General features: G+C 36.5%; 1 protein-coding gene across 2 annotated transcripts in view; it reads right to left on the bottom strand.

The window, feature by feature from the left end:
- TMTC3 (transmembrane O-mannosyltransferase targeting cadherins 3) overlaps nucleotides 1–16,738 on the bottom strand; it is a 46,000-nt gene that overhangs the window by 20,754 nt on the left and 8,508 nt on the right. Inside the window, exons 3-8 of one of the 2 annotated variants that reach the window (XM_073327596.1) lie at nucleotides 15,722–15,938; nucleotides 13,098–13,316; nucleotides 9,484–9,583; nucleotides 8,543–8,658; nucleotides 4,164–4,336; nucleotides 2,158–2,410 (exon numbers count right to left, since the gene is read on the bottom strand). In XM_073327596.1, coding sequence (XP_073183697.1) covers nucleotides 2,158–2,410; nucleotides 4,164–4,336; nucleotides 8,543–8,658; nucleotides 9,484–9,583; nucleotides 13,098–13,316; nucleotides 15,722–15,910 — 1,050 coding nt within the window. In that variant the 5' untranslated portion in view covers nucleotides 15,911–15,938. Of the gene's footprint in view, nucleotides 1–2,157; nucleotides 2,411–4,163; nucleotides 4,337–8,542; nucleotides 8,659–8,808; nucleotides 8,830–9,483; nucleotides 9,584–13,097; nucleotides 13,317–15,721; nucleotides 15,939–16,738 lie in introns of those variants that run through there. The other variant, XM_073327597.1, reaches the window with a different exon arrangement.

Raw genomic sequence — 16,738 nt, forward strand, 5'->3', positions numbered from 1 at the left:
TCCATATCAATTTCACAGGGAAAGTACATTAAAATCAGATATAATCATTTAATTAAAATCTGTTAGTAGATACAGCAGTGATGAACACATGGAAACACCTAAGATGAATATATCAGCATAAGCTTTTTAGAGCATAAAGTGCCACCTTAACTACAGCTCTCTTTGGTTACTGAGAGATGTAACTAAACTAAAGGTGAGAAAAAAAGTTCTGTCAAAAAACTAAGAGGGGAAAAGCTCACCTAATTCAAAGGAAGTTGCTATAGCCATTCGCTTACTACTACAAAGTACTCATCTTGGAAAATTTAAGGCTAAATCATAAATTAAAAATATCTCTGTCATCAGAATATCTTGAATTACAGGTTATAAATACTTTGGTTTAATTAGGAGATCAAAACAGATAAGGAGAGCAGCAGAAACCCAGCTAAACTTGAACCAGAGTCAATAGGGTTTTCAGGCAGTTTTCAATACCAGGAGCTCTGATAGCATTTTCTGTCTTGATGCAGGGAACAATAATATCTGCAATTAGGCCTGATGTCTTAACTACTTATTCTACACCAAAGTACGCAGTATACCCAATTAGAAAGTGGCTTTGGGACCCTATTTTAACTCCCTATCTTGTGGATGGTAGATTAACAAGCACTATATAAGCAACGTGTTGTATAAATGGAGAGGTAAAAAATTAGTTAAAAATAAAGAGGTACACAAAAAGTCATAACACCAAATTTTCTTCATAGACAACAGATGGGGCCCCATCGATGGGCAATGAAGACACAGGCTACACTTTTTACCAAAACAAGTATGTGAGTCAAAGGCATGATCTTTTGCCGTTACACTTATGCTGGTAAAAGACCAAGTGTGGGCACGCTTCTACAGGTATAAGATACTATACAGCTTATTTTGCATTGCGGAATCAGAAAGAGCTATATAGGTATAAACACTTTTATACCAGTATAAATCTGTGTTCAAAACTGGTGTGTAAGTGAAAGAGGGTGTCTGCCATTTTAACTATGCTGGATAAATTAAAGCAACAAAACTTTTAATGGCAGAAAACATCTTATATCCATTGGCTAAGAACAGGTATCACTTGGAAGTCACTGAGTTTTTATTTCAAAATGAGCCAATTAGTGAAAAGAATTTCAGTTTTTGTGGATTACTTTAGAAAAAGATTTCTAATCACAATTAAGATATCTCAACAGCAACTGTCCTATACCTTTATCAGGCAGCATTTATAGCTTACCTAGTTTATTTAGATAATAAGTATTACCAGATGGTGAAAAAAGAGATTTCACCTACAAAATTAGCTGTGATACAGATGCATAATTATACTGTAGATTTTTATACATCAGTACAAAGTAGATGTATATTGCAAATAGTCTCACTGGACAAAAACTGGGTTTACCCATTTTACTTAATGACTGTTGTGTGATGTTTCTTAATAGGGTAAACATCTAGGAGGAAAAGAAAGTTGTATGGTAGCAGCTATTTTGATCAAGGTTTGAAAATGGAATATTCTAGAAGACATATAAGTCAATGTTTCTTCATGTTTGCCAGACCACCTACATTGCGCCTACAAGGAATTCACTGTACTAATATCCCTAAAGACAGCAGATTAGAAGCAGTTTTCTGACCTACACTGTTGTTTACGTGTTACAGTACTTGAGAGGATAATTGTATTTAATATATAGTAATGCATCCCCATTTTCTGGTAAACTAGGCTCCAGGCACTTAGATTTCATGCCAAAGAATCAGTATCAAACAGCTAAAAGGATTTTAAAAAAAACATGTGTATGCAGCTGTGCTACATGAGGAGATTTGCAGTGAACATTCTATTATAAAAAGAGATGTTTCAATCAGTGAAGCAGACATTTTAAACACTCGAAATAAAAAGGCCTCTTTAAAATAAGCTAGTACTATTTAACTGACTATTTGTGGTGAAAATTCTATTAATCCTTTTTCTCTCTGAACTTGATTATTTTCTCTGGCACTATGGAGTCTCAATGTTCAAGATTCCTTATCAGGAAAAGCCCTTTTATTTCTTAAAAATGATGCTGAAGTTGATGTAAGGAAGAGCTAAGGGAATCTCAGGAGTTTTTCACTACTTTCAGCATAGGCCACTTCATTGTAACCAAAAGCACTAAAAACATGCATCATTCCTACCATCAATACAGTCTTGGAGGAATCCCCAGGGTATCGGAGACTGAAGACAATCAAAGATCCCAAAAAGCAAAAAAACGTAATGGTGGCAATATTTCTTATATCTAGGAAAGACTCCACAAGTGGAATAGTTCCCATTGTCCAATCACAGCATAGCTCTGAGGGATTTAGAAGAAGCCAAGCATTTACAGGGAGGAGGTAGTTGAAAGTCAGCTGCCTTGCAGGAGATGGACTTACAGCAGCTGGGTTATCAAACCTAAGTAAGAAGAGAAGAAAAAGAAAAAAAGTTAGTTGAAAAAAAGTTACAGCTTAGACCCCGCACTGCAATGCAGTCACTTTGCACCACACCACAGCCAGATGCTGGACCTAAACCATCGCCTATGTAGGGGGAGTCCTGCAGCAGGATAAAGATGGATTAGGAACTCCCAAGCCATCTTATCTTTGTTGCATTTATAATGTGCATGGCTAGGGAAAGGAGAATTGGCTGGGGCTTCCGTAATCACTTGCCATATCAGCTCCTTAGTACCACAGGCAGATGGCATAAGTTAGAGTAGGCCAGAGTATGCTCTAAGTTTCTTCAGAGAGCTGGGATGCGACACAACTAGCTTAGCACACAGACTACTTTTAAAACCCTTGTTGTGAGCAGTCTTTGGCCATAATTAAATATTTAGGCCTAACTTCCCAGGGGAAATGCTCGTAGACTACATTTACATATCACTCACAAGAATGACAAAATTCCAAATTTATGAATAGTAAGAGCAATGAAATTAATAGTAAAGGGTATGTGTTTTCCAAAGCCTGGCCACAATAAAGAACCAATATCTTGAAGAATGGAGTTACATAATGAGAGAAGTATCTCAGGTTTCACTAAACAGCATAGTCTTTCATTATTTTACTCCATTATTTTGTTTTGACTGCAGCAGTACATGTAGTTTTGAATTACATTTCTATTCAAACTGAAATGTTAGTACATAGACGAACACGTTTACAAGAGAAAAACTCAAGTTTGCAGTCTAAAATACAGGCAAATTAGTGTAAAATAAAAAAGTGGAGGCTGATATGTTTGAAGCAGTGATAGCTGGCTAGATTTATAAATATGTACTTACACAATATTATATATCTAGACTAAAACACAACCAGCTAACACCGCTTCAAATGTGTTAGCTTTCATCCTAATGGGACTTTTCAGTCACATTATGATAACGCACCCTTTTTGTCCATCAAGATGGGACCAACGTGCTTAACTCTGAACATGTGAGTAATCCTATTGAGGTTAAAGTTAAGCATGCGGGCTAAGCACTTGGAGGATCGGGTCTGATCCGATATACAAAGATGCAGCCTAAACAGTGAAAATTAGATTCTAAATATTTTAGCTTCAATCATTTAATTTTTTCAGATTACTTCATATTGAGTTCTCAAATGAAATCACAGCTTCCATTGCCTTATTCTTTTAATAAACGTATTACTAAAAATAGTTTCTCATCTAAACATGAAATAATTTATCTTTTTCTAGTTATTTTAGATGATACAGGAGGCTTTATACGTTCCAAGTATTGATGCTTGATAATCAGAAATGCAGCTGAAGAGTGGTATTAGAATTGAAGGACTGCAGTTTTACTTACTGTAAACACTAAATTATTCATGTGTGAGGTTTATTATACACACATTGCTACTATATATAGTGAAAATGCTTCATTAATGAAGGCTTTCACCTTCTGCCTACAAGTTTGAATATACTAGTGCCCAAATGTTCTTACCATTCAATGAGTGCTCACTGGCCACTGCTATGATACTGGTGCTTAACAACTGCAGTTATTGCTGTAGCATAATAGGTTGATTTATCACATATAAATATAAGACTGTATGGGAATCCTAAGATGATAATAAAGTAGGTTAAATCTAAAGTATTTTCTAGCCTTTTTAATTGTGACTTAATGAGGCCAGTTTGATTTATTACTATCTTTTAAAATAAAACAAACTTTCCTATTAAATTAGTTTTTGTTTTTTACCTGGTAAACACTGGAAGCTGAGACTGAATGACCTGGACTCTGACTACAACAAGGAGCAGTGTACTGAACATCAGAACAATAAGCTTTAACAGTGTTTGAAGCATAGAATAAGGAATACTGCATTTCCCTCGGAGAATCTGCATGGCGGCATCGAACAGCATAGGCAAAGTATACTAGAAAACAGAACATTATTTATGTTATCAGACAGTGCAGTCTTGTTTAATCACCATTCACTATACTTTACCAATATGAACTTTATTCTAGTGGGACTGTCAGTGCCTGCTAAAGTTAAGGTTGCCTACCTGGGTCCAGTAACTAACAACTTTTTAAAGCTTTAATATTTTTAACAAAAGCATCCAAGTGTTTTTCACACAGTTTGTCTATGCCCAAAGTATTTTTTTGTTTTGTTTTAAATAAACAAGAGCAAAAATATTTCATGTTTTTGTATACAAAACTGTGTATGGGGGCGGAGGAGGGGAAGGGAGACACACTTTCCTCCATTATGAAAAAAGTCTTGCACATTTTCTGAACAGCACTAAAGCCAAACAGCTTGTAATATGACACAGAACTAGCCCTCATAGAGGCTAACTTAACTAGGCCTCACTGAGGCTAACAACTAACTGTACTGAAGATGCATGGAACAGGACATTCCACAGGTGTCTAGTCAGTTTCAGATTATGGAGTTAAAAAAACAACACACTTACTAGTTTTTTTCAAGACAGAAAAGCTTTTAAGTTCTAAAGGAATGAAATTCCTTTTTGTTTTCTCTTAAAAAAAAAATCAATCCCCAAAGTCAAAAAAATATCAAAGTTAAGGTATCATGTGCAACCTTAAATCTGCATGGCACACATATGCATGAAGACAGCCATATTACATGATCACACCATTTTCAAACACAATTTTTATGACAATTGTAGATACATCTTATTTTTTTGTTCTTTTACATTAACACTATTTTCACTGTCATAATGGTCCCATACATTTTTATTGAAAAACTTTTTAAATAAGGAGTTTTCCTCTCTTTATGGAATTTTATTAATTTTACCAGTAGCTATGCACTATGACTATACATTTTCTTTTCAAACAGCAACTAGGTTTCTTTAGCTGCAATTCAAGGGCTTAAGCAATTAACTATTGTGACAAAGTTCCTCCTCTACCTTGGTGGGTCCGGCGCTTACTGGCGGATTTGCTCGCCTCAGAGATTCACAGCAGCCCTCAGTTTGGCCACTTTTGCTAGTGGCTCAAACCTGCCATTCACTCAGCTAACCTCATCACTGGACAGCATGTGGAAAGGGAGGAGAACAATCTCCACAGTCTCTGCTGACCCACCTAGTGGGTGAGGGGACAGGCCAGGGACCTTCCCCTCTGGTGGGACCCATAGTCTAGGTCACCTCCTCTTTTATCCAATAGGGAGTTGGTGGGATGGGGGAACCCAGGCCCGCCCTCTACTCCGGGTTCCAACCCAGAGCCCTATGGATCGCAGCTGTCTACGGCGTTTCCTGTAACAGCAGCGTGACAGCTACAACTCCCTGGGCTACTTCCCCATGGCCTCTTCCCAACACCTTCTTTATTCTCACTGCAGGACCTTCCTCCTGATGATGCTTATACTCCTTTGTCTTCCAACAGTATGCCTTCTCATTCTCAACTCCTTGTGCGCCTTTTGCTCCCAGCTCCTCACACGCACCTCACTAAGTTAAGGACTGAAGTAAGGTCCTTTTTAAACCAGATGCCCTGACTAGCCTGCCTGTCCTAATGGATTCTAGTAGCTTCTTAACTGGCTCCAGGTGTCCTAATTAGCCTGCCTACCATAATTGGTTCCAGTAACTTCCTGATTGTTCTGGAACAGCCCATTATCTTACTCAGGAAAAAGGGACCTGCTTAATCTGGGGCTAATGTATCTACCTTTGATCACCCTTCTGTAGCCATCTGGCCTGACCCTGTCACACTATACAACTCAGCAATGTATTCAGGTGGCCCACATATGTCAATAAATTCTCACTAATATACTGTTGCATAAACAGATACAAAGTAAACTCTGTTTATTGTATATTTTTCATATAAATAATTTCAATGAACTCAAGCATAAAACAGTATGCTCCAAGATGCTTCATTAAGGTATATGATTATAGAAAAAAAATCAGTATATTCAATTTTATTATTTAAAAGGACTATTATAGTTATAGTCTGGATTATAACTAGACTATTGTAACACATGTGCAAGTGGACAGAATTAAGGCTCTGTGAGCATTCCCTTACCTTGAGTGTAAGATTTTTGTACTGGGTTTCAATAAAAACTTTTATAGACTGTGAAAAAATAAACTGCTTCTTTAAGGGACAGCTTTATATATAATTAAGAAGGCCCTGCCCCTACGGCTAGGCTGTTTAAACAGGAACAGAAAATTGAATAGGACAAAAGGCAGTAGAAGCCAGACTGAGTTCAGTTTCTCTCTCAGGATCTAGGAGATCAGCCCAACCAAACTCAGAGTCTTTGTTTTGTGCATTTTAATATAGGGAGCTAGCTCTGATCCAGGCCCTGAGGTGATGACCTTATGAACTATGTAATGTAATTGCTTCTGTCCTCAAACCTTATTAAAAGGGGACGTGCTGTTTTGTTATGGTGTTTGCTTCTCCTGGCCCTGGGCTGTTAAAAGTGAATCTATTGCTGTCCCAGATGGGGAAATTAAGCTGGAGCACTTCTGCAGTGCCACACTGGGCTCCAACAGGGCATATGAAGATGACCCATGACTTTGCAATGACAAAATAATGAAAATACAATAGATTCTGCTTATTAACAACCCCTTGGTTGCCAGCAAAAAGTTGCAATTATCTAGCAGTTACCAATAAATGAAAGCAGGTTTGTGGAGATCTGCCCAGTAATGAAGCACTGCAAGGTGCCTTCCCTGGCTGCAGCCCTGCAAACCTGTCTGGGGCAAGACAGCAGCAGGAAGGGGGTCTGCAGCCTGGCACTTTCCACAAGGAGGGGAGGCTATGGGCCAGCTAGTGCAGGATAGCAGTGGGGAGAGGTACCATACAGCTCTGAGCCTCAAGTGCCCTGTAAAAGCCCTGGCATCCAGGTTGCAGGCCCACTTTCCCTGCTCCTGCCTTGCCCACTGCCCTCCTCACCCAGTCAGCAACCCCAGGACTCTAGCAGGGCTTCTGCTTTGGGCAGGGATGTGGGTGCCCCAGCCTATTACCTCCTGTGTGATCCCTGCGGGCAAGCAAGTTGGCAGGGCTGCAGCCAAGGAAGGAAGTGCTAGGATGTGCGTTCCCTGGCTGCAACCCCACAAACCTGCCTGCGGGCAGAGACTTTCTTTCAAAAAGAGTTTTCAAAAAGCATGCCATTGCCAATATCTGAATCCCATTAACCTATATTAACATTAATGTCAATGGCATGAGATGCCATTAGAGAAGAAGTTGTTAATATCAGGGTTGCTATTAAGTGGCATCCACTGTATAAAGAAATGCTACTGAATTAGTTTAGAAATTCCAGACCAAAATTTAAAAGGCAGGGGCAAGTCAAAAGACACATGCATAAACTGCACATACAAAATGCACATGCAAATTTTTGCAGGCACAAAGTTGAAAACGTAGCCTTGAAAGCATGTGAGTGATAATTTATTTTTATTTTGGCTAAATATTGTTGCAGTTTTGGCGCATAACTTCTAAAAATAAAATTTCTTAAAATGCGTAATTATATATATTTAAACTATACAAAGTATACTACTGAAAGATATGTTAAGAAAAACACATTTTAATTGCTAGGAATATCACCCTCTCTTGACAAAGGAAAGTTAATATTAAATTACGGACATGTCAAATTTTAACTCTCAAAGGATAAAATGAAATCCTACATTTTATTTAGAAACTGACTTTAGAGTCTTTACAGAATGATGAGATTTCACAAAAATCTAAATGCTAATTGATTCAAATGTGATACTCCAGAACACTTGGCAGTTCATTAACATCTGATGGAAAAGTCTCCATAGAAAGCACCTTCTCTAATTTCATGTAAAGAAATTAAAAGGAAAATTAATTTGTATGTACCCTACACTTTAACCACATTATATACATAATTCTGGCCTTTGCAAGCGTCAGTCTGTACTCAAATTAAAGAGATGTCAAATTTTAATTTATTTCCATTTTTGCTAATATCTTTGTCTGCATATCTACTAACACAGGTTCTTTTGTATTTACATGATACAGTGAGGGGGTACATATGAATTTTTTTTCCCAGTTCACAAAAATACAGTTTGCTTCAGCAGACAAAATACTCAGCACACAAGTATGTGATGGTTATTTAAAACTCTGTTACAAAAATACTGCAGATCTGCTTGACAAAGGAAATAGTTAAAATGGAAATTTTTACAACAATAACTTACACCTTGAGCTATAAATACTTCATAGACACAGCATATCCCCACCACTGTTATTCCTTGTTCTTTGCACAATGTTGCAACGGCTACTAGACACACTGTCACTGCAATTGGAGTCCACACTGCAACGTAAAAAGACAGACATTATAAAAACACACTATTTTACAGGACACCCATGTGAACAACATAATTTGACTAATTAAAGTTAACTATCTACAATTTTCACTTGCCAGTATTTCAACAAGATCCCTATTAGGTTGCAGTTTACCTACACATTTACCACCTGTTCTGTCTTTTCCTCACTTTACATTAAAGTACCTTCTCAGTTTCTCTGTCATCTCTTTGAAGCTGAAATGTGTGAAAAAGAAAAGAGGTGTGAAGACTTATATAAATATTCCAAATAGGAAAATGAAAAGAAAATAATTTTTACCAGCTTTTCAAAATTTCTTTTCATATCTGTATATCTAAGCCAATGGTTTTCAACTTGTGATCTGTGAACCCCCCTGCCTAAGATTTCCAAAAGGGTCTGCACTTCCATTTGAATTTTTTTAGGGTACCGCAAATGAAAAAAGGTTGAAAATCATTGATTCTTAACTCCTAAGTTCTACTTCCAAATCTGTTACTGATTTCAGAGAGTCAATTAGCCTACGTACTCCAGTACACTCCCCTCTATAAAAATGAATGTAATAGTAACCCTTTTTACTAGAGAGTTGTATGGTTTAGTTAATGATTGTAAAGCACTCAGAAGTCCTTAGATGAAAGGTACTTTATAGTACAAAGTATTATTTATATGTTATTACCAAGGCACCATCAGTCTGAATTAAGGATGACTTATTTTAAGACTAACTGGTTAACCAGAATATTTATGTTTATATTTTACTACCTGAAACCAATATAGTAAAAAAAAAAAAAAAAAAAGTTATGTATATATGATGTTAGATATTTACCTATTGTATTGTCTGGCCCTTTAGATTTGGTGTATGACAAAAAAGCAGCTAGAAAAAATATAGATGATAAAAGCTCTGCTCTGCCAACCACTCCAGTTACCTGATGGGGGCAAAAAAGTTAACACTGTTAACCTCTGAACAGAATTAGGTCTTGAAAATTGCTCATATTACAGAAATTAGAAGCCAGAGACAGAACTAAACAAGAAAAGAAAAATAGGGCCTGAATCTTCGTCAGGTATGTAAGTGCAACTCCTGTTGAGTTCACTAAGAACTGCACCCATATATCTGAGATCAGACTGCGGCTTAACTACTTCCACCATTGCTGATAATTACATATACAGTCCTCAAGTGCCCCCATGTGGCAAATGTCTGGAATTACTCATGTACCATTTAATTAAATTACTTCAATATTTACCATGAATAACCCTTGCAAAGAACATACAATATGATTTCAGCGGGAGTTCATTGTGCCGCATGAGGGTAGCATGACCCTTCCCCTAAATTTATTGGTACTGTAATTTTATAGTATAACTTTAAAACAACAGGGTACAGATGTCTCCTCTGTACATTGCAGAAGGGTATGTAAATAGGCGAGATAAAGGAACAATGTATCACACCAGCAATGAAATAAAGTGATAAAATGATAGAGTGACTTGGTCAAGTTATGAACCACTGTAAAGATGAGAGGTAAGTCAATCCTTACATTAATTAATAAAAGGATGGAGAAAAGAAAATGAACTACTTACTGGTAATTCTTTTTCTCAAAGATATGTCTCTCTGAATTGCCACTCTTGGGTTTGTGCTTGTGTGATGAAGCGGGAATTTTTCTTAACATTCTGTATGCATTTTATGTGTGCCTCAGTTTTCCTTAAGTGCTAAATGGTTAACTAGGTGGTGGTAAAAGGTGGTTTATTCTTTGTACCAATCCAGGTGGGATTGACACCTGGCTGTCTGGGGTCCCATGCCCATGATGAACCCAAAAGATAATGGCCCAGACATTGGCCTAGCAACAAAAGACCTGAGATTGTTGATTCCCTCTCTGCAGGAAGCCAGTCAGTTCTGGCCAGCGGGAGAACAAAGAGCTAAGAAGGATAACCAGGTTACCTGTTTTTGTCCGGGAATAAGAACAAAGAATGGAGGAGGTGCCCTTGAGTATAGTGTGGACTACTGGAAGCAGGAGACACGCTTCTGGATTGGGGCAAGGAGGCGGCTCTGGAAGGTCAGGACTGAGCCAGACGGACTGTGTTGTAACTTTCTAACTTCGATGCTACCTAAGAATTTTCTACGCTGTGTTCCAGACATCTAATAAACTCTTCTGCTTGGATAATGCTGTCTGAGAGTCATTCCAGTCTAAGGAAGTTGGGGGATACATTGCTCCCTTTGGGTGTGCAGAAGGCTTCAGGGTTTGATCCCAGGAGGTGATGAAGCCAAGGGGCTTACCCCAGTGAGTGTGTGACCCTGTAGGGGGTTAACATTCTAAATGAGTCGTCTCAGGGACTGTTCCAGAGCCATGCGAGAACACTGGACCTGTGGATCCATGACAACTTGGAAGCACAAGACCGGACAAGAACTCCCAGGTCTTTAAATTTTTGGAAGTTTGAGATACTTAAGATTGCATGTTTTCAAAGGAAAGTATGTTGACTCAAAAAACAATTAAAAATAAGGTAAAAATACTCTAAATATTTTTTTCAAATTCTGAGGGGGAAAGTTGAGTGGTGATGCAGAGATCTCTGTATGTTTAGAGAACAAGAATTATAAATGAGTATTATTTTCCCCAAACATATGCTTCCCACTCTCGGGCACTAAAGCTAAAGATACATCTCTAAAATAAGAAATAAAGATTAACAAGAGAAAAATCAAATCTAACCATGCCTTAAAAGGTAAAAAACAGGAACAGTCTCTCTTTTTGGTGTATATGAAAGATAACTCCTTTACAATGCAAAAAGTTATGGAGGACTAAGATATATTCAGAAAATTTTCAAAAGTGGGCAATTTAAAGAGAATTCCTGACACAAATACAATTCTTCGGATTAGGAGTGTCTGGGGAACAGGTCTGTGAACAATGTCATCCTGGATGGAAACCCAATCTATGCAAAGATGCACTTGGAAATATGTACAGAAAATACCATGTAGCTGCTTTACAAATCTCTGGGATAGAAACAGATCTGATGCTAGCTAACCAGAGTTGCTCCGTTCCAAAAAGAACGGAGTTGTGACATTACCAAGCTACCAGCCTGGCTGGCTCAAGCAGTAAAAATACAATCAAAAAGCCCTGTAGACAATGTATTCTTGGCAATAACGAAGTTTATTGTTTTGGTGTCAAACAAGACAGATAGATTTTGAGTCTGAAAGACACTCAATGTCAGAAACAGAAGTAGTCCAATGATGGACAATGAATGTGGCAGGGAAAATACTTCCATAATGATTAAAAGAAGACACGATGGAGATATAAGAAAATAATGAACAGTATAAAGGGACTCCACTGGATACACCAAATTAGAGAACAATGGAGCAACCAATGAAATCGAAAGCAATCATTCAAATCTGAAACGAGGAAATAGTTTTTATAAAACGCATAAATAACCTGTGAAACTCTCTGCCACAAGATATCCCAGAAACCAAGAGATCAGTAGGAGGCAAAAAGAAGATAATAAATAAATTACATGAGAGAACGCAAATAACAAGGAGGTATAAATCCTTAACCTTCCAGGCATAACCAACCTCAGTCTGAGGTTGGGAAAAATATCTTGTATGGCCAGGGTATACCATGTCTACTATAGAAATTCTTGCATCTCTCTCAAGTTTCCAGTACTGATCACTGTCAAAGACAGGACACTGGACTAGATGGACCACAAGTCTAATCTAGTATGACAATCACCATGTTCCTAAGGGCTTTACTGTATGTTCCAGATATAAAACAGATATTTTCACATCAAACTTGTAGAAAAAGGCCTTATTCTGATGGCTGTACAGTAATGAAAAAAGGTTGGCAGGATGATTGGTGTAATTGGAGTGGAACTCCATTACCACTTTCAGAAGGGACTTAAAGTATGACCACAGCAATACCTAAATCCTTGCAGAACTTAGTGTAAAATGAATTCTTAGCTAGAGCCAGAAGTTCACTCATTATGTGAGCTAAGTTAACTGCCTCCAGGAAAAGCTTCCACAACTTTGTTTAAAAATAAAACAAAACAAAACAAAAAACAACCAACCAACCAGGATCTGGATCATCCTTGACTTTTGTGCTATGATTGACAGTTATTTCTAATTGTGTTGAATTATTAGTTTTGCAGTGCAGCTACTTGTCCACTATGAATTGGATTGAGATCACAAAAGTAATTGAACGCGAAACAGAAAATTGTGGCTTTACTGAATTGGGATAGATTTAAACTGTGGAACTTTTTTTGCACAATAGCAAAAGCCTTATCAAATCCTCATTGTTAAAATGTGTTTTACTTTATGATAGTTTTTCTTACACCTCAGCAGTATAAATACTTTTAGAAGCTACAATATACTAACACACATACACACACACACCATATACACATATGAAATTAAATGGAGCCAAACATTTTAATAAATGAATGAAATGTGCCCTTCTCAGGTTTACCTACCGCTTCAGTGTGTATTGGGTGCACTGCAAATAGCAAGGATGCAATTACACTGCTCCTGTTGTCCAGAAAAAGCTTACAGACCTTGAGGAAGACTATGCAAACCACCGCATGAAAAACCAGATTTAGGAGGTGATAAGAAACGGCATTTAACTCACTGAACAGGTAGTTTAAACGAAATGTGAGGACAGTAAGAGGTCGATATGACTTATGACTCCTCTCCTACAGGGAAATAAATAAACAGTAATAATCATCAGCTTACACTTATACAGGGCCTTTAACCCCAAAGCAATTTAAACTATACACAAGTATTTTTTCCATTACTGCAGTGCATCTACCTAAGATGAAAACACCAGTTGGTTAACAGTGCAGAGCAGCACTACACAACAGTTAAGAACAGAAAGTAGAGACTGACATCCATTTAAAATTCCAGGGAGAATTAAGGAGAACAGGAAAAATGATAAGATAGGAAAAATGTAAAGAGTTAATTGTGACCATTTCCCCAGCTTCCAAATGGGTTTTGTATGTTTTTCAAGTATACTGTCTGATCCACTACTTACTGTAGCTGGTGCTCTACTAGATAAAGCACTAATAAAAATGGCCAAAAATATAAAAATAAAATTCAACTATTTTTAATATATGTATTAGTTTGATATATGAGCAAAGTTTGTATCTATCTACATTCTTATCTGGCCCTCATGAGCACACTTCTGAATTATATAATGTGTACTCAAAGCTAGTTTAACCAGAAAAATGAAAATAAAATGTGTATCGTATTACGCATTATCATCCATGCTATTTATACCATTCCAGTCTGGCATATCTTAAAAATACAAATTTTTTTAAATAAGAAGTATTTGAGATTAAACGAGTAGGATAGTTTCACAAAGATTATTAATCTGTTTAATTGATAACTAAATTCTGTAATTTAGACATTCTGAACATAAAGTTTGGTGAGAACTCTCTCTAGATTACTGGGAGTTAGTAGTGTTGCCACATGTCATTATAAAGATAATTTTTCTTAGATATGAAATGAGTTTGTGCATTGACATAAGACTGCGAAGTCACAATAAGTAGGATATTAATATAACTCTTCCTTGAAAGGTACCTCAATTGCTATTAATATAGGCACCAGAAATTATAAATGCATCTACAGTATTATATACTAACACTGCCAGCTAGTAAGAAAGTCCCAAATCCTACCTCATGGCTATACAGTCAGAGGACCGTTTCTTAAAATGATAAAATATCACAGCCATAAAAAGATATTTTAAAATATATGGAAGTGTTTCCAAACTACTTTTATGGCATTTTATTTTATTTTTGTGATACTAAATCTTAGGAAGTTATCAAACTGAGAAAAATAAATTAATATTCATCAACAAATACATGGATTGTACTGACATTTCTTAAATTGTTGTGTGATCTGTAAAACTAAACAACATAGGTAAACATTTGATGTATCTGAAATTTTGTTTTACTTCAGGGTACAGTCATTATGAACTGTAAAATAATAAGATTGTATCAGAGGTAATTAAACCAATGAGAGTAGATTTGTTTACTAGTAAAGCACATTCCTAATGGTTGAAGTGTTGTAATAGTTCTTTGGGTTTCTTTCAAACTGAAAAAAATTCAACTGTTAGTCTTTAATTGTAATGTAAACCTAAAAAATTTATTTGCGCATAAGCTTTCGTGAGCTACAACTCACTTCATCGCATGCATCCGATGAAGTGAGCTGTAGTTCACGAAAGCTTATGCTCAAATAAATTTGTTAGTCTCTAATGTGCCACAAGTACTTCTTTTCTTTTTGCAAATACAGACTAACACGGCTGCTACTCTGAAACATTACAACTAAATAGCTTGGCAGTTTTGTATATGTGAGACCATTTACTTTTCAGCAGTTGGATTATAGCTGTGAATATATACATGCATATTTTATTTAATCTCTGTATTTCTACTAAGGTCTCAGAATGTCTAATATCAGACCTGAGGATATAACAGACCGTGTACAGAGGCTTTCCTAGGTACTTATATGCCCCCCCAACCCCACCCTGCCCATTGTAGTAGCTGAGTGCCTCCAAAACATTAACGAATTTCTTATGTAAGATGGGGAAATATTTGGAAGTGAGGCACAGAGGGTGAAATGCTGGCCCCAATGAAGTCAAAAGGAATTTTGCCAGGATTTCACCTAGGGAGATGAAGCGATTTGCCCAAGGTAAAGCTGATAGCAGAGCTGAGAACTCAGCTCTCCCAAGTACCAGGCAACTGTATGAACTACAAGACCATCTTTTCTTCCAGTTTCTATAGAATGGTCTATTATTAGGGTTTTTTGTTGTTATTGTTTTTAATTCTTCGGTAGTGTTCAGATACTACAAGTTCTAATATAAAAATAAGACTGGATGGACAAAAGCATGGTATGTGATACAGGACTAGTTTATATTTTGTAGCAATAGGCTGTTGATTAACCAAACGAGTTTATAAAACAAACAGGTTAGAAATAGGTATTATTTACCAACTATGAAACAAACTATTCTGTAAAAATGAAATGATAAAGGAGAACATAAGAAGCAGAACTTTGAAGAACTTACAGTATTTCTGAGACTAAATATATCTTATGGCCAATTTACCTCAGACATAGGAGTCCCCCAGAAGTCATTCTGAAACAGATTTTTTAAAGGAGTAGAAGGATGCAAGTCTTTATTGTCCAGAATTGCTGAAACATCATCAAAAACGAAGCCACAGAAGAGACTGTTCCAGTAACAGGCTGCCACCACACCTATTATTAGTGCTATTTCCTTCAGGCTAACATCAGCCATCTTCTCCGCAAGCTTTCATGGATTAATTCTGGAAAAATGGACAGATCCATGAACACAGATTTTATTGATTTCAATTTTAGTTTATTTCAACTTCAGTTGTTGAACGTAGATTTAGAACAATCCATATTAGAAAGGTATAAGCACTAAAAAACTAAATTAATTCAAAACTAAATTTATACATACGAGGTGACAGTAATAAATTTAAGCTTAAAACTGAGGTTTTCCAAACAAATTTTACAAAACCTAACATTAAGAATAATGTTGTGACTAAACTTTCTCCCCTGAATGAAGGTTTACATCCAAACAAACCTCTCTCCTGCTGTGTTTCATTTACTTATTTCAATCTATAAAAAACTCAGAAGTGGCCATCACATACCATAAGCCTTGCTGCCAGAGACACTTGTAGTCAGAGCACTGCCCTATGAATGGTATAGATTAGGGCTATCAATTAATCACAGTTAATGCATTCAATTAATACGGAGTTACCCTAATAGCAAAATAAATTAAATTTTAAAAAAATCATGATTAATCGCAATATTAATTGCACTGTTAAACAATAAGACGACCAATTTAAAATTATAACTATTTTTAGATGTTTTTCTACTTTTTAAAATATATTGATTTCAATTCCAACACAGAATGCAAAGTGTACAGTGCTCATTATATATTATTTTTTATTACAAATATTTGCACAGTAAAAAAAGATAAAATAAATAGTACTCTTCAATTCACCTCAAACAGTCCTACTTCTTGTTCAGCCAATTGCTAAGACAATCAAGTTTGTTTACATTTCCGGGAGATAATACTGCCTGTTTTTTCATTTACGTC

This window comes from Lepidochelys kempii, chromosome 1 (genome assembly GCF_965140265.1).
Source record: "Lepidochelys kempii isolate rLepKem1 chromosome 1, rLepKem1.hap2, whole genome shotgun sequence".
NCBI lineage: Eukaryota > Metazoa > Chordata > Testudines > Cheloniidae > Lepidochelys > Lepidochelys kempii.